Source organism: Anser brachyrhynchus (assembly GCF_964034855.1).
Source record: "Anser brachyrhynchus genome assembly, chromosome: 1".
NCBI lineage: Eukaryota > Metazoa > Chordata > Aves > Anseriformes > Anatidae > Anser > Anser brachyrhynchus.
Window position 1 is genome coordinate 120,171,102 of NC_137694.1, and position 19,338 is coordinate 120,190,439.

At 40.8% G+C, this 19,338-nt stretch overlaps 1 protein-coding gene across 1 annotated transcript in view; it reads right to left on the reverse strand.

The window, feature by feature from the left end:
• LOC308191307 (amine oxidase [flavin-containing] A-like) overlaps positions 1-15,320 on the reverse strand; it is a 37,648-nt gene extending 22,328 nt beyond the window's left edge. Inside the window, exons 1-3 of the mRNA XM_080583607.1 lie at positions 15,158-15,320; positions 3,414-3,508; positions 1,375-1,512 (exon numbers count right to left, since the gene is read on the reverse strand). Of these exons, the coding sequence (XP_080439733.1) occupies positions 1,375-1,512; positions 3,414-3,508; positions 15,158-15,233 (309 nt within the window). The 5' untranslated portion in view covers positions 15,234-15,320. The remainder of the gene's footprint in view (positions 1-1,374; positions 1,513-3,413; positions 3,509-15,157) is intronic.
• Positions 15,321-19,338: the final 4,018 nt, after the last annotated feature.

The following is a 19,338-nucleotide window of genomic DNA, read 5'->3' on the forward strand; positions in this document are numbered from 1 at the left end:
TGCTTCCACTTCAAAGAAAACTTACGAAATTACATGGTCATTAGCAAGGACATGCATAATGTAATAAGGGACAAAAAAAGCTGTAGCTTCACTGTCAAAATGGATTAAGGGCTCAAATTCATGTAACCCATTAGAGCCTTTTATTTAACACACAGAAGATAAGTGCCTTTTAAGAAGCTAACTGTTCCATGTTTGAGCTTAAATTAAATACAGTGGGCCAAACATACAGCTGGTAAAATCAGCCCAGCTCCCTTGCTGTAGAACCACACCAATTTTACACCAGGTGGTGCAGTTTATTTTTTGAGTATTGTGGAGAAGCTATGCAATTATTTAACATGTGACTATTTTACAAGCATGGTATGAATCTTCACAGTAAAGAGAAATTACTTAGAACCAGATCATAAAACCATCCAGCATGAGCACATTGTTCTACTTATAGTAAAAAAAAAGCAGAAAGATGATAAAAATTAAATCAGTTAAGGATCCACCACATAGCCTTGCCTCTATCACGCATGTCAACTCTTACTCATGTAGGCTTCAAGCCTTGTTCTGCTAATGTCTGGGAAGTACCCCAGCAAAAGAATATTAAAAAATAAATAAATGATGGAAATTAGTTTGTGAGTTATGGAGATGGACAATGCACCTTATGCCTATGAATCTTAGGCCTCTCTTTGTCCCTCTCCCTACCGCTCTCACTCTGTACTTATTTTGGCAGTAGGTCCTCAATAGGACCTGAGCAAAAAAATGGTGGGCTGAAGAACTAAGATAAGGGCCTGAAATCTGCTCTGAAGATAGGTTTCATGCCAGTTCACTTTAGCCACTTGCATGCTAGTTGTCTACTCAGAAGCAGCTGTCTGAGCTCCCTCTGCCCCACATCTCAGACACAAAGTTTATGGTGAGCCTTGGGAGGTGCCTGTTCCTTACCATTAGCTAGAGAATCTCAACAAGTCTCAAATCCAATTTCCAACTTCTAGACATCCAATTTTTAGCAGGATGAATCCCACTGTAAGGGACTAGGATCTCATGTGAAGCTAGCTACATAAGTGGACCAAGTACTTTGTAATACTCCAGGATGGTCCCATAATACTGTTGTCTAATATTGTAATTTAATATTATCCAACAGAATTATATTTTTTCTGTATTTAAATTGGCCTTGTATTTCAGAACTAGAATTTTCTCATTTTTTAGGACTTTTCAAAAGAAAACAAGAATCATTGATCTAATTGCCAATAAATTATAACAGAGTAACAACACTTCAAACAGGTGCTTCCTGAATTCGCAAACGTGAGCTCTAAATGAAACCCCTTGAATGACTGCCAGCAGTTTCCAAAATTTAGTGTTTAGGTGTCTGAACATGAAAGATGTAACACTTACCCCCTTGTAATGGATGGCATAGCCATCTATATTCACTTTATAGGTCTCAATACCCAGCTCCTTTGCTAGACGGAGAATCCGATTTTGGGTAGGTCCCACATATGCTCCACCAACATCTACGTAATTAACTTGCTTATTCTGTCAAAAGAAATAACACAAGAATCAAAAACTCTGTGTGAGACTCCTCAATGTAAATACCTAGAATTAGGAAGAATTATTCCATGGTGAATGGCACTGCATCTAAGTGAACGGGAGACAAGGCACTCTGACTGGCTTAAATGTAGGCAGTGCTGAGCTCTGCAACAACAGACACACAAGAGATCACGGTGTCTTCACTCCACTGCACGTGGGTTTAACTCTTATTTAAATCTCACTATACTTACCAGTTTTGGCTTTGTAGTCACACAAAAGACATGCAAATATGAAGAAATATCCAACTAAATACCTTGGTTAAAAATCTAACACCACTTTCTCAGAACTCACGATACTTTTCTTGTCTTCACAAAACCCTTCTCAAGTTGAAACCATCTCCAGCACCAATGCTTGTTTTCCCTGTCTCTGCAGATACCTGCTTAGATTTAATACTGTAGATGCTGAGCACAGCAGTGCAGTATTCAAAGGGAGTAAGCTCCTTTCCAGCAGGGCACACCCTGGCTCCAGCCCGCTGCACTTGGGCTATCAGCATCCAGCCACGCCTGCCAGCAAAGAAACCCCACACACCACTCAGACCAGCATCACGCTCACTTGGAAAGTGGAAAGAAAGCAAGTTTGAGACACATACTATTAGAAGCAGGCTGATTGCCCAAGACAGTAACACTTGTGCAGATAGCTAACTTTTTAACGCTGTTTATAGTGAGCAGTTCAAGCTAGGCATTTGCAGTATCACAGAGGAATGCTGTTTATATCTCACGTACAATGATTTCTACTAAAACACCCCTGTTTATCTCTGGTTACCAAGCAATGGCATCTGACTTAATTTAAATCTCTCCCATTTTTAGGCTAGGAAGCACAGGGAATATCTGTATTACATTACCCTGCGCCTCAGGTGACTCATTGTTTCTTTCATTTTCTTTTTAATGGCATCATTTTAGTGGTGGCCCTTTGTTGGATTTTCTCCAGTGTGTTCCATAATGGGACTGGTAATGTTTAATATCTTTATTAAAAACATCGATTTGCATAGATTGGGTGCAACCTCAGCAAGTTTGTGGACAACACCAAGCTGAGTGGTGCGGTTGATATGGTAAGAAGTAAGGGATGCCATCCAGAGGGACCTAGATAGGCTTGAGAGGTGGGCCCATGTGAACTTCATGGACTTGAACAAGGCCAAGTGCAAGGCCCTGCACCTGGGTCAGGGCAACTCTGCTGTCCACACAGACTGGAGGATGAATAGCTTCAGAGCAGCCCTGCAGAGAAAGACCTGGGGATACTCACAGATGAAGAAATTGGACATGAGACAGCAGTGCATGCTTGCAGCCCAGAAAGCCAACCGTATCCTGGGTCACATCAAAAGCAGCGTGGCCAGCAGACTGAGGGAGGTGATTCTGCCCTTCTACTCTGCTCTTGTGAGACCCCACCTGGAGTGCTGCGTTCAGCTCTGGGGACCCCAGCACATGAAAGACATGGACCGGTTGGAGTGGGTCCAGGGGAGGGCAATGAAAGATCATCAGAGGGTTGGAGCACCTCTCCTACGAAGACATGCTGAGAGGGCTGGGGTTGTTCAGCATGAAGAGAAGGATCCAGGGAGACCTTAATGCAGCCTTTCAATACTTAAAGGGGGGCTTCTAAGGAAGATGGGGAGGGACTCTTTACCAGGATGTGTACTGATAGGACATGTAAAGATTTAGATTAGATATAAAGAGAAATTCTTTACTATGAGGGTGGTGAGGCCCTGGCACAGGTTGCCCAGAGAAGGCATGGATGCCCATCCCTGGAAGCGTTCCAGTTCAGGTTGGATGGGGCTTTTGGCAACCTGATCTAGTGAAAGATGTCCCCGCCCATGTCAGGGGGGTAGACTAGATGATCTTTAAGGAAGCACTTACCCTGATAGTGAATGTCCTTCCTCCAACTCTGTTCCGGGCTTCAAGAACCACCACACTTAGCCCAGACTCAGACAGCAACTTGGCAGCTGATAAACCTAACAGAAAAAGAGAAAGAGCGCTTTAAAGCAAGTGGCAGCAATCAATTACAATGCTCAAAAACTGAACCAAAGCTTCATGGTCAGAGATTTTAATACTGTTTTCAAAAACTCCTGAGAGAATTCTGAAACTTTTCATGGTTCCTTATCACAGAAATCATGCGACTGCTGCCTAGTTGCATCTGCATAAATAGCATTCCACAGACTGAAGTTTCCTCCTTTGGGCTTGCATTTTGGCATTTTAAAGAAAGCAAAATCTTGGTTATTAAGAGCATGCATCTTATTCTTCATTTGTGCAGTGCAGAGAAAAGGTAGAATCCACCTTGAGGGGCTTGCATGGCTAAAGTGACAGAAATAATAATATACTAAATACAGCAAAGTAGGCTTCCGATTTCTTCTCTCACTCCTCAACTCTCCACTTTATTGCCACCCATTGTCTTCATTCATATGCAGAAAGAAAGTCTGCCTCACTGTCAAGATTAATTTTAAGCAATGGAGTTTGACCATGGCAATCAAATAGCCTGTATATAGATACTTTATAAAAGGAATTACCGTCTCAGCAAAAATCATCTAATTATGGGACTTTGTGATGGAAACACTACAGAAAACTGAAAATTCAATAGGACAGGAGTCCTCTTTACTTTTGACAAATGCGAAATGAAATTGTAAAAAGCAATCATGAGTTTGTGAAATCAGATTATCCCATTGTCCTGCAGGCCAATTTGGCACTGAAGCATTGTTTCTCTGGAGTTGTTTCCCCTCCTTAAGTATACAAAAGCCAGTCTTATTGATCAGAACTTCCAAGATACCCTGCAGTAAGGAATAATAATATTATATTCATGTTTATTACACTACTTCAAAATGTCATTAAAAGCAACCGTTCATGAACCCACAAAGAATGCAAGTCTTAAAAGGTCAAATGAGAAGAATCATTCTAAGGTGCCGGGCAGTGCTAAGTGTACTCATTTATTCTGAGGACAATACAGAGTAGCCCATAAACTTCTGTGCACGTGATCTTTTAATGTGGAAGTTGAACAGCACTCACTGGAAACCAGAATGGAGGAAGTTCTGTCTTACACTGACAAAAATGATATATATGATTTCAGTGCTCACCAAAAAATGACTTCATGTCCTTTTATCATATTCTTTGGATTGTTGCTGGAGCAAAAGCGTACTTAATTCTTACATCTATTTAATGTTGGAAATTTTAAAAATTCTAGCCATTTCTCAGTAGGAATGAACATCTTTGTTCTAATTTCTTTCAATGGCTTTTGACTTTTTTTCTGCATGAAAGACTACAGACAACACAGTTAATTATAGTTAATTCTTTAATCCTTTTGGTGAGTGTTCTCATCCTCAACATAATCATAGAAAACACAAGTCTATAATGCTGGAAGCACAAACTACAGCATTTTCTTATGAACACATATTTTCATATGAGAAAAAAAAGTCACAAAAATGTGGATTTCCTACATATACAAAACACAAGGTGGAATTTCTCTGTTCTTTGTAAATACCATTGGACACTCAAACATGAACGATAATTCTCTTATAAGAAAGTTTAAATAGATAGATATTGAATAGATATTATGTCTTCTGAAAATACATGTAGTAAGTAACACGAAGTGGAAAAAAAATCTGTCCTAGGTTTGAAGAAAGGATTGTATAATCCTCTAAACCCATTAGTGTCAAAGACTGATAACCTTATCTCTCATTTTGTGCTATATACAATAGCAATATCCATGCCACAGCTTGTTTAGGAAGAATAATAGTTTCACTGGACTGGATTGGAAGTTAACCTTAATGCTGGTTTGTACCTTAATTAAATCATGTGTTCTAATAAAGAAGGGCAGCTAAGGAATGAACAACATGAGGTAATATGACTGAGGTTCTCTATTCTGTTTGCATCTTAAACTGTACTTCTTGCACTCCAGCCATACAGATTTTTAGATTCATTATTGTTGAACCCAAGTGTCACTGTAGACTGATCCAAAAAAAGGCTTCAGAGCTATAGAGGAAAGGGCAAGACATACACCAGGACAGCAATGACGTAACGTCAACTGACAGAGGGCCTGACTGAGAAAAAGCAGTGCCAATTTGTAAATTCAGGTTTACAAAACTTGAAAGGTCAATGATAAAGCATAAAGAGAGGTGGTTATTGTTTTAATATTCCTAACATTACAGAGCCTAAAGTTAAAGATGAGACCTGGAAGGTCGAATTTAAAATTATGCATATTTATACAAAAAAAAAAAAAGAGAGCAATATAAGATGAAAATAGTTTTGTTTTCCCAATAGAATAAAACCACCAACAAAGGCAGGGGATGGGTGTTGGGCAGAAATAGTAGGGGACAAGTAAAATACGTCGATTGAAAATTGTTACTATGCAATTATTTGTTTAAAGCCTAGACACAATTTTCTTTGAAGACTAGCAAGAACACACACACAGAGAACACACATCTACATGAAGCTGTCTGTTGAACCCAACTTTTCAGCTCCATTCTGGTTTGAACCAAAGTGCACTGGGTAGAGATGCTTCCAGAAGCATGTCTTAAGCATCCTACAGGTCACAAAGCCCGTGTGCTTTTGATACATGGGCATAATTAGCCTCAAAATAGATTGCTGTGCCCCCCTGCTACACATGTACTCTGAAAACAGCCACAATATCCTGTCACACTGTGGATATCCACCTTGTCCTACAACCATGGCACACCAGGCCACGCCGAGCAGTGGGCTATGACATCTCACGCCACAGCCAGGACTCAAGCGAGGTATTTCATGATGCATTTGTGTATGCCTGTAGGACAGCAGCACAGACATGCCTATCACTGCCGCCTCACACAGGTTCACAGCCTGTCCCCTCTCATCACACCACGCTTGGAGATGTCCTTCTCACCTTCCCATCCACACCGTGGCTTCCAGTATCTGAGCCTGGTGTTGTGCCTCACTGTGTCCTCCACCTCCTTTGAGTGTGGCCTAGAGATAAAGCTGCAAGCCACCCAGATCACTGGCCATGTTCCTTCCACATATCACTCTCATTCTGTGAGTTAGAAATACTGTCTGCCTAAGTAAGATGAAAAGAGCCTGCCAAAACCATGCCTCATTTGAAGTATCTGGCTGGAGAAATTCACTTGTTATTAGATCAGAATAAACAAAACGAGATGACTTATACATCCTCCACAAGGGTTTCTATGGCAATCTCATACCAAGCTCCCTCTGTCTGAAGACGCTGTACAAGAAAGCTCTTCTCCAATTTATTCTGCAGTGCTGTTAAGAGCCCGCAACTGCTGCTGTCGCAGATCATACTGCTGCTGCTTTCATTTCAGAAAATTGTCATAATCCTATCAAGCAAAGTGGTTTCAAGTGCATAAAAACATTGGATGCACAGGGTTTTTTTTGTTTTTGTTTTGTTTTGTTTTTTAAAAAGAATAATTTAAGATGAATTTATGCCAATCTGTAGAGTACCAGGCATACATGACGGCCGAAACTCAGTAATACTGAAGAATACTGGGTTTTGTATGTAGCCAGATGGAAAATACAACATAGCGTGCCTGTATCTTATAGGAGAGAAAAGTTCAGCCCTACAGGTAGAGAACAAAACTGGGACTTAAGAGACTTGAGCTTGACTCTCAGCTGAGCCACATGGTATGGGGACTGTTTCCCTACGAAATAGGGAGGCATTTATAAGAGAAGCATTTATGAGAACAATTCCAAGTTGCCTTAATACCAGGGTTGATACAGCACATATAAACAGATACTGTAGCATAAATGGTGGGAGTTAAAAAAAAAAAAAGTTACCTCATTGGAAACATGATATTATGGTAAAGTATAGTAATTCTATTTTTCAAAATCTGCCCTCTAAATCCAGTACATCAAACAGATTCCAAGAGACAGCACTTTTTATATGATGAATGCTCAACATCTCCAAAACATGCAAGGTCAGTACCCATGCAGGGTAACGAGGGGCGGTGAAGGAAGTAGTGACAATTGGAAACCACAAAAATACCACCACACCAGACAGAGAACGTTTCTGACTATCACAACAGCAGGCCCAGAAGTTTTAGATTCTGCCCCCATTCTCTTCAGATTACTTGCATCACCTGAGCAACAATTAAATATTTGAACTGAAGACTGGCCCACCTGTGTTATGTATGAACAGGAGCCATGGGTGCTCTGCTCCATCACAGATATCCCGGACAGCACAGTTTGTCTCCCACCAGGCACTGTCTTCTCAATGAAAAGTCATGACTTTTCACTGCAAACTCTATCTGGATTAGCTGCAGCCTGAGTGACAGTGAGATTAGTTGCATTACAGCACAGCAAAACTGTTACAGTACCTCTGGACACTCGTATAGCTGGTGATGAAGATCATGCTATGGGTACAAAGTCTGAAAAGTACTACTGAGTTCACAAGGCGTTTCAACGTATTAGAGAAGCTTCATTTTTCAGGGACATTTACCTTCAAACTGAGGCCCACTACATATGTGTCCCATTGAGCACACCAAAATAATGACAGAGAAAATTAACAGTTACTACAGAAGAGGTAACTGTCTGCTGTTTTTCTGGATGTATTAGATGCTAGCTTCTTATAAAAAGTGCATTTGCTTTTTATGCATCCAATGTTGGGGTGTTACAAATCCGACGTTACCATAACCAACCTAATATGACATTCCTCCTTAAAATTCTTGGTAATCCACCCTACTATACATAAAGTGAGATAATTACATTATATGAAAGTCTACAAGCCCATTATTGTGCTGTTCTAGCAATCTTTAATTGAATCATGTAAGGACAAAATCTTTATGGAATGTCTCAACATTTTTTTGATCTTAACAGCAGAATGATTTTTAAACTTTTTCACTCATTATTCTAATACACATCAGTAAAGTAAGGCAATTGTCAATACATCCTCACTAAAGTTCCACTGTAATGACATGCTAACGCTGTGATTGTTTTTCACCGTTCCACTGATGGAAAATGAAACTTTTCCCAAGTACAATTGAGTAATTAAATCTGGCAACGGTCACCTCAGAATCATTTCTCATTAGAGTAGAAGTCTCTTTGCCAAGTAAACATGAACCTGCCAATAAAAGATACAAAACATTTCTATCATGGCTGTAGAGTAAAATCTCCGTTTCTTTCTTTTCTTCTACTTCTCCCCTACAAGATTTTGCATTCATTCATTTTTTAGCGTACTGTGGGACTCAAGTAAGTTTTAAAATAAGTTAGTTTAAAATATAGTCAGAATGTACTTAGTTACATCACACTGGCTCCAGAGGAGTCACTAATGGACAACACCACACAGAAGGCTGACAGCAAAGGAACTGGTTTCCTATTCAGACTAAAAGTTTGAAACGCCTAAATTTGCCACTGAAAACAAACAAAAGAACTTACTAATTAAATTACATACCTTAAATTTGCACAGAACAGCAAGAATGCACAGCACTGATCACATGTCTATATTCATTTCTCCTTTCAGTGTTGCCTAATACCACAACACTAACTTTCTGACTGTCAGAAACTGTTTTGTCTTTCCATGCGTTGTTTCATAATCCCCGTCATAGTGCAGTTGACACTGGTGATCATGGTGCATATATTTAGCTTGTCATTTCCAGATAAATATTTTTGTATACATCTTTCTTCCCCCCATCAAACATAGTCCAGTTGATTGATCTAAGATTTCAACCAAAAAAAGACCAAATATTTTCTGTTACAGAGTACACTGCTGAATGAGAGCAAGCCACTCTAACTGGTTTCAATGGCACTACTGTATAAATGCTTTAAACAGATGCAAACCTTGTCCTGGAGGGTACAAAGACAGTTTCTCACAGACAGTGTTAACAAAAACACAGTGGACATGAAGAGGGAATTGTATCTGGAGGACAATTCCACTCCTACGTACACACCCACTATGATTTTTAAGTCCAAAGCCTGCTGCAGTAAACCCCTCGGCCCAGCATAACTTCCTCTGTAATCCCAAAATAAAAGCAGAAAAAACTTAAGTAGTACAAGCATGGAGTTAAAACAGGAGCATGCTCCTTCACCTTACATATGAAAATGAGTAGCACCAATTAAACAGTTATTAAGCTGATGCCTTAATACTACTTGGCTTATGGAAACATCTAAGGTATTTATGCACATTTTTTAACTATTGCTAAGTGTATTGATCAGCATGCAGAATAAATTCTTATCAGTTAAACGGTGATCACCAGATAAATATGTTTGTGAAAAAAAATATTGCTGTGACCCTATGAACAACGTCATTACTACAAATACCAAGAACATCAGCATTGGTGTTCCTGGGAAGGACACAACACCTGTCCCACCCCTATCCTCATTGTACTATGATATTTTGAGATACACCCTAACGACTTGGCTATTTCTTTTGCTCACTGGAGTAAACAATACTCTTAAGACTTCAGAGCTACCTAGCTAACAGGAATATTCTTCCCCACCTTTCAACAACTTCCAGCTAAGCTGGAGGCATGGTACAAAATATGCTTCTCAAGGAGGAACCATAGATTTACAGTGCTCTCCTAGGAACTCTGAATTTGCTAACCAACGAATCACAGTGGTGCATGTATTATTTTTTTTACCAGAAACCAAACCAGCACATGCTTTATTCAGTAACAGAACCAGCTGTGACGACTCAGGTTACCACCTGGGTTAGATGATGTTCATAAATGATGCATTTACCATAGAAAACCATATGAAGAATGTGAAGGAAGATGAAGAAAATAATATTTGGCTATATAAGGAACATATCCCAACTATGTTTGGGCCAAAACTAAATACCTATTATGGAGCATAACACAAAGGAGTGTCTTAACAAAAAACAAACAAAAAGCCAGGCCCCATTGCCCCATGGTCAGAAGATTTTGTATCTTTGGTAGCAAAACATTGGAACATGTTATAAACAAGGCGGGAGTGTAAACTGGCATTTCTGCTTATTTGCAAGTATTGTCTATAACGCCCTTAACACTTTACGTGGGGGTCTGATTGATTTGTTCCTGCAGTAAATTCTTCACGTAATGACATTCAGCTTGCTAGCAGTACATGGGGAACTGAGAGCCTTTTGAAACATTGCTGTTTATCTCTGCATCCTAAAACCTGGCTTATAGGGATTTCTAGCACCAAGTGACAATATTATCACCAACTGCTGGCTTTCCTGTTAGATATAGAAAGTGGCAACAGACCAACAAGCCAGAGCCCAGCACAGGGTGCACATAAAGAGATAAACACAGGACATGTCTTAGGGAGCAGCTACTGCATTCCTACAGGTCAAACTCTGGGTAAACGTAGAAGTAGTGTTAGAAAAAAATAATCTATGGGAAACTACTCCAGATTTACACAGGTGTAGCTGATTATATCTTCTACCAGTAACTGTGCGTTTGACAGTTTATCTGACACCGCCACCCACCAGCAGGTTGGCATGCTGTCAAAATAAACAGAGCAGTATACAAGACAAGTTGTGCTGCCACTATAGCAAGCAAGGAAAAATCTGCATCTCCTTGTTATTCGGTATTTCACTCAGAGACCACAGCCAACGCGTAGGTAGCTCAGGCAGTAAGGTTGTCAATCACAAAGTGTGGAGCAGGAGATGCCAAGGCAAAGCGCTCTTCCATGGAGGGGAAAAAATAACCAAACTAATGGCCCATCGTATGCTTTACTTCAATATAAAGACTAATTACTATCATTTTTACATCCCAGCTTCTCCTACAGTTTGTGGCCCTTGGACTTCTCCTTAAGTTCAACAGAAAACACTGCTGTTTCCTGCATGTGGCTGGCAAATCTAAGCATCTGTTTTCTTTAGCCATGAGATCTTCTTGTTTCTAGCTACAAACAAATGTGTTTTTGTTCGGAGATAAGAACTATCCATGTCAAAGAGTGACCGTCCTCAGTACAAGCTTCAATTAGAGCTGTGTTTCCCTTGTGCCTTGTTCTCATAACACAATGTGCTGAAAATTCTTCCAAAACATATCTGCATACAAGTTCCCTTGGACTTGCCTGCTCCTTTCTATATTTGTCCATATCTGACATATCTGGTTTGCGTTACGGAGACAATCAATCTTCATCCTCCATGCGTTTTTTTTGATAAACTGGGCTTCCAGTGTCTAAAATTCATGTGTGAAGAGAGGCTGGCGTATGAATATACCTCAAACTTCCCACTGAAAAAGTTGGAATATTTTGCTTAGACTCTTTTTTTTTGCCAAATATTGAACTACTTAAGCTTGAATTTTCAGGGTGTGGTTCTCATGCTGATTCTTTTATTTTTTTTCTTTCTGGAAAATCTTGGTAAAAATTGGCTGGCTATTCCTAAATCTCTAGGAACAAACATTCTTGTATGGTTTTGAAATCTTGTTTGTTTGAACTTGGAAGTTCTAGCAGCAACTTGAAATTTGGCAAGGAGGTAGCCTTTGAGTCAACACAGCACATTTTGTTATCCACGGGAAAATATGCCCCAATAAAGTTAGTTAGAAAACTTTGAGGAATTACAAATCACATGTACGCTGTGGTCATTTTCTAGATCTTAAAAGCTGAAATATCTGAGTGTTCACTAAAAGCTCTTGGAGCACTCAGTGCTGTCCAGCCCTTAACATGCAGACCCCAAGGAGTGAGTGAGCATGCTAGAGCTCCTTACAACGTACCTCATACGTCAAAGCAACTGAGTATGCTCCATCCCAGGGATATGGAGCCGAAATCTGAATTCCCTGTAATTTTTGCTTTAGCTTGGAGAACAAGTAGGGGAGCTAGGATGGGGACAATGTGTTAGGTGTGACAGTGACTTGCTGCATAAAGGGACAACTTCTGGAAACCGTCAATACAGTAGTTAGTCCACACAGAGGATGACCATCTACTAGTCCTCAGCTAATGTGACCCCTTAACCAAAGTGGCAGAGGACTGTCTGATGGGATGTCAGGGTTACAACCCTGCCAATTAATCAGATGTGTCCATGGTGTGCCACGTGCTGTCAGCTTGCTTCCTGGCAAATGAAGGAATGACAGCCTAAACCACAATGTGTGAGCAAACTGTGAAATTCATCCAAAACTGAACAGCAACTTCAGTTCACTAGAAAATCCCATAAACACAAAATCGGAACAAGGTTTGAGGCATATACATGGGAAATTCCCATGGGTACAAGGAAAGTCTTTAATTTCAGGTATCAGTTTATTTAAGATGCTTGAGTATAAAATGTTGTCATTACCATTAACTGTATTAGGGAGACACTATCCATCAAGCATGACACAAACGTGTTCCTGGGGCTTTTCCTGGCCACCATCCACACTTAATGTGCATGCCCCTGTAAAAAGGGGAATTTAGCCCAAGCTCTGCAGCTCCCTCCCTGTTGGGGTCCAAACATACTTGCTCAGACAGTCTGGACAGTTTGAACATGACTCCACAGAATATGGCAGAAAGATCTGTGGTGGAGGCCACCAGAGCAAACTTCTTGCAAGAAGTGAAGTACTCTGTGCAGAAGCTTCCCTGGTCCACAGCTTGTGCTTTCCTACAGGCAATCGATTCAGTGCCTCTGTCACTGGCCACATACAGATACGTGTGTACAGAGTCCAGGAGGATGGGCAAGAATAATGCATTCAGCTGTACAAAAACTGGGTCTCAAGACTGTTCCTTGCTCCAAGGAACAGATACCTCCAGAGGTGCCAGTCAGGATCTGAGCTTCATTTTGCTCGGCATTGTACAAATATTTTTAAAAGCCACAATCTCACCGCTAGGAAGCTCACTCAATATAACAAGCAGCCTGCTTATCCCTCATACACATTTCATGTATTTCTATTAAAGAACTGGCTTATCCCGACATTTTCTATCCTTTCTTGTAAGCATTGGGTAATGTGCATTTAAGATATAACAGAAGCAGAAGAGACAGTAATTCTATTAGATGAAGCAACTGCAAATGTATCTTCAGAGGAATAAGCAGCAGCAAGTCAAGACTGGGATCACAGAGCCATAGAGGCAGAAACCTTGCCCATACTGGAGCATGCTTTACTATTTATCTCACTAGAACAAAAATACTAGAAAAAAAAAAAGTTAGGACTAGAAATCAGCACTTCTTATGTAGCTGAGGTGTAGGCATCTTGGTATAGAAACAGTAGCGGCAGAGAAGCTGTGTGCAAGGCAAAACAGACCAAGAGCTAACAGGAATTACTGTGCACAGCTATGAATGGTACTGTGTATTAAAGATGGATTAATTATGAAATAAGGCATTTATTGTTCATTTTTCTAAGGCTGTTTACTTAAAATGGTGTCTGTTCTAATTCATAAGAGGTAAACACCAATTTCTATGCCACTGGCATGACATTAAGGGTTTCCACTGGCAAGAAAAACGTTCCTGTATCCCAAGAGTGCTGTGATTGGTCCTCCTAATGCCACCATCAAATTTTCAGGGACTTCAACGCCTTGAAATTTCCTGCTTGGCTCCATTTTAGACTTGACAGTAGGCTTCAATCCAAGGAATAAATGTTCTGAAGTAACTTACTGATGCTCATACTAGTGAGTCAAGATACCAGTATGAAATGCCCAACACAATTTCCAAAATACTACTAACAGATCAGAAAGTCAGAGGAGCACGGTGCCCTCTGAGGACAAAGGGCTTCTTGGAGCCTTAGAAACCATTATAATATCACATCACTATCAGCTGCACACAGCATGAGCAGTAATTCCCTAAGGGAACCGTGTGCTTTACAGGAACCTTAAGGATGAAGACCAAATGACTTGTGCTAGCAGGAGAATACCCAGGCATCTGGTAAAACCAAAAAGCAAGCCAACCTCGGGTCTAAACCCTTTCCATCTGTTTGAGGATACTACAGATTATTTTATATGTTACTGCATTTTTAAATAATTATTAGGAAAAAAAAATAATTGTTTTGTGAAACTGAAAAATGTAATTAAGTAAGCAACATCCTGTTTTGTGCATTAATTCATTGCAGGTTAAGGAAAGGAAACCTCCAACTCCTCAAATCTAACAAAAACTAATTTCATCTAAAGCAATAGCAGTAATGCTTGCATTATTAGTGAAGTCACTCAGTCACATAACTCACTTTTTCTGAATCGTTAGTGAAGTCAGGACTCCCTGAAACCTGCCCAAAGCTGCTAACACGGCATCTATCCGATGGACGAACCAAACACGGATTTTCCCCAACTGTGCAACAGGCTCACCTGCAGTACCATTGGGTGTCCTAAGAGAAATGACTTCTCTTTTAAGCAGGAGGACCAGGGTTAAAGTAGATCTGGGGAGTACTCTGGGATGTACCGTCCTGGCAAAGTGCGAAGAGCCCGTCGCACCGGGGGAACTTGGCTGTCTAGAGAGCAGCTCGTCCCAAGGCACCAGAGCCCAGCCTGCCTTTACAGGTACTCCCCGACGCCTTTCTGCCGTATTTATCAGCGGGACACAAACCCCAGCACCCCGAGAGCTACCCAAAAACACCCGAAAGAACCCCACTATCCACCTCGGGACGCACAACCGCCACCCTGCACCCCTAAGCCACTTTTCCCTAGGGTCTCTCCCCGACGAGCGGACGCCCCCCGCGCCCCCACGCGGAATATTTCCCCTTCATTTATCCCCCTCCCTGCACCCGGAGCCCCCGGCGGGCGCCCACGGGGCAGCGCTGCCGGGGCTCAGCGCCCACCGTGCCCACCTGAGATGCCGGCCCCGACCACCACCACGTCGTAGCTCCCGGCCACTCCGCTGCCCCCCGGCCCCGCCGCCTCCATCCCGCCCCGCGCCGCCGGCTCCGGCTCCGGCTCCGGCTCCGGCTCCGCGGGGAGCGCACGGCCGCACCGCCCCAACGCACCGCCCTCAAGGCGGGGCCAGCCCCTCCCCGACCCGTGGGCATCAAGAATATGTGAGGCAGAATAATAAATCTCCTTCCAAAATAAAAGCAAGTACTTGGGAAAGTCAGGTAGTTGTGCAGGGCTAGTTGAGTTTGGTGCGCTTGCTACAGACACGCAAGTGGCAGATGCTGTAGCAAAGCCAGCAAACAGCAAAACCCCTACTGCTCTCTGGGAAACCCTCTAGTGACAAAGGAGTTCATCATCTCTGACATTGCTGCTGCTTGCCTACCAAGGCGAGCTAAAAGGGGACAGCCCAACAAGTATATTCAGAAACAGAAAATGCAATGCATCAACAGTTGGTTGTGCTTATTGGGAAAAATGCCTTTGCTTCTTGAGATTGGCAAGGACACCTCCTCTTGCAGCTCTGCTGGCCCCACTGAGCAGGTCGCAGGCAATCTAACAAACAATAAGCATTGCCAAGAGGCACCTCCCTCATAATCCAGAAGCCAAGTTTGGTGGAAAGTAACAAAAACATCCTCTTCAATTACAATAGGAAACTTCTGTGCATCTAGATAATTACCTGATAGATGAGCTTGGCAAAAATTCGCTGTTGCTAAATGAAGCTGCAACAGGCTTGTTAAAGAGCAATAGAGTTTTGAGTGGATTTACCTAGAGCAGCTCTAATGATGAGAGCTGACATCAAAGTATGAAATACACATGACAGGAGCCTCAACCCTTGGAGTAAAGACTGAAAAACCTATCTAAGGGGCAACCAGCATTTACCTCAGGCATCAGCAGCCTCCAAGAATAGCAATTGCTGTCAGAACTGCCTATCTGCTAAGCACTTAGCATCTCTGTAATAGATAACCTTGGAATACTTCTACCTCGACATATGTAGATCTGCAGACATCTAGGATTTGAAAACAAAACGAAGCAAAGCAAAGAAAAAACAAGCAAACAAGCAAAGCAAAGCAAAACAAAACAAGTAGATGCTGAAGCCTTGCCTGAGACCAGGATGACCCCAATGGGAGATGATCAAGTGTATCTTGCCAATCTGACAGCAGGGTACATCAGGGTTTGCTAAGGACCTGCTGAAGACGCAAGAAGCAGGAGAGGAAGCAGGTGACGTGTCATACTGAGAGTGATCCTCCTTTCAGAAATTTTATGACCACATTTTCAAAGATAAATCTGGAAGAGGTCAGAAATCAATGGGAAACAAATTAATTGAAAACTTTACAGTAAAGGATATTTTATTCCAACCTGATAACATTTGATTAGGAAATAAGTTAATTGCTGTTCAGATCAGAGAGATTAACAATAAAGAAATGCTCACCAATGGGCCCTATTCCTTATGCACCACAAAACCAAACCAAACAACAACAACAACAACAACAAACAGGGGGCAACTCCAGAGGGTGAGTATAGGAAACTACTGTTGCTGAAATTGTATCCCAGCAATCTGTCTAGTTTACTTTTGTCTGCTGCAGTAAATGAGTTGTAGTAATAATTTACTGAGTTTGCAGAATGTGCTTGATTGTTAATGTGAAGGTATATAAAGTCAAAAGACTGACACAGATTTTTCACATTCACCAGGAAAAAAAAAAAAAAAGGTAAGGTGCTGAGAAGTACAGTGGAACAACCAAAGCAAGGCTTTCACTTGACATCACAGCTATGTCAACAACGAAAAAACATTCATGTAAGAATGAGCCAAGATGCATCAATTTCTTGGTCAAACATCAGGAAGAAAAATATCCAAAGATAAATGTTGTCATTGAGTTCTGTATTGTACTAAGTGTATCTTGCCTATTGAATACTCATGTGCAGAAGTCAAACTTCTCAGGTCATGCCATCAGTAGTCACAGGCAAGTGTTATTTTTTCATCTTCTTGATACCTCAAGAGATGAGTAAAATCAGTCATAAACATTGGAGAAGACATACATAGTGTGTATTTCTTCCTGATTTCACTGCTGTTCTGTTTTGCCAATGCATTTGAATACAGGAACACAGACTTTCACAAAAAAAAAATAAAATATGCTGGCATTAAAATAAATTGATTTTGTCTAAATAGAAAACATTCTCTATTCTACATTCACTTGCACCATGTAATTTGTGCCTTTCTTCAAATATTCTTCAAATAATTACTTTATTTTTTTTATGAATGTCATTTGACAGGTAAATACAAAGAACCTTAGTGCAATAAGGCAAAAAATGCATTATCACTAGAATACTAGTTATCATTAAGATCATAATTACCAACTCTAAGCTACTTCTAAAGCCATGTAATTCCTGTGTCTTATCAACATCAACAGAGTTAGCTGAAATATCCTAGAACTTGTCATCTTAAGTATTACCACCAGCTCAAATTTTTGCCATTAACTCATGATCTGTATTGATTAGCAGTCTGTTCTGCAGGCACAAAGATGAACTCAAGAGAGTATGAGAGCCTTTTGCAAAACTCAATTCACCTAAATCTACATTTACACACATTTTCATTCTGACACTTATATGGTTCGTTCTCTGGATGACATCAAGCTGGAACATGAAAAACTGCAAAAAACAACCCAAACTCTTCCACACATCAGACTTTGTAGTTCTGATGAGAGCCCATTAGCTGGGCACCAACATGCATGGATATGTGGTAACTTCGAGCCTTAGCTGTAGGCGAGACTGTATTTTGTAAGGGCAGTTTTCCATTTTGGAACAGTATCTTAGATAATATCACACTAGATTTGGGTTCTTCAATTAGATTACAATGCTAATGATGTTTACAGAGTCATTTGTTATTTTTTTTCCAAGGATTTTATCAGTAACAGAAATGATGAATGTTAATATAGCACATATAAATATACAATGCTGTACAATGTGAGTAGGAAAGTAAAGGAAATGACGCTCTATAAAATGCTTCAAGCTTTTGAGCACTTTCCTCTGAAACAAACAAAAATCCAAATAAACAACCCTAGACCAAAGTCTATCCAAGGGATTTATGAAAGCAGAAGGAGGGAAAACATGTTCCCAAGTAGATCGACTGGAGTAACCTCAAGAGGGAATTTGCAAAGAGATTGTGTTAGAGGTTGGTAAAAATTGGTAAGAATCAAGCTGTGAATGGTGTTGTAGAGTATTAATGAATATTTTTATTGACTGTGATATATATCTTTAGCTTTTCAAGTCCACTTTCTTACTTAGGCATATATTCAAAGCTATCAGGAAACAATCACCAGTCTCATATGGTAAAATAGTCTTAACTGGTATGAAAAATGCTTTTGTACACAAAGATGACTGTGATGTTTATTCATCATTATTCATTTTTATTGGCATGTTTTCAGCAATTATGGGGGCGTTATGCTTCCTGGCTAGCTCTATTTCAGGCACCACACTATGCTTTAATCAATGAATAAGCATCTTGAAGCAATTTATCATCGCTCATGGTTATTAACATTTGATTAGTTCTTTTTACCTTATAGTCATAACCTTCTGAAGAATAAATGCAGGCATTAAAAATTCAGTGCTCACCCTCTCCTTGACTCATGTTTCCCACTCCCTCAATTCCTGAGCACCCAGCAGACCTTCTGGTGCACTGCCTGTCCCAGGTGCAAGGTGGTGGCAGTGGGACATGGAGGAACCCACAGGGCTATGGGGAAAGGGAGGCTTCTAGCCAGCCCTCACCCCTGGCAAGGCTTCTGCTCTTTGGTGACAGATCTATACTAGACCTAATTATTTGCTTTCCATCTCCTGCACTGTTCCAGGGATCTTGGTCCCTGCTGCAGTGCTGGATGCAGAATGAATCATTCATGTGACTGTGCTGCATTTGAGGGCCTGGAAACTTTTTGTGGGGTTGGGGAGAATAGGGGACTGGATGTCAGGAATTTTCTTAAAGCCATGAAGAAAGGTTGACTTTGATGTCCCTAAGTAAATCTACTAGATTAGATTTAAAACATTTATCCAAATTTCAAAGTGCTGCTCTACAACAGAGGAAACAGAATAACAAAATACAAACTGAGACATATGCCCTACAAGGGAATGCCATCAGCCACACGCAACGAAGTTT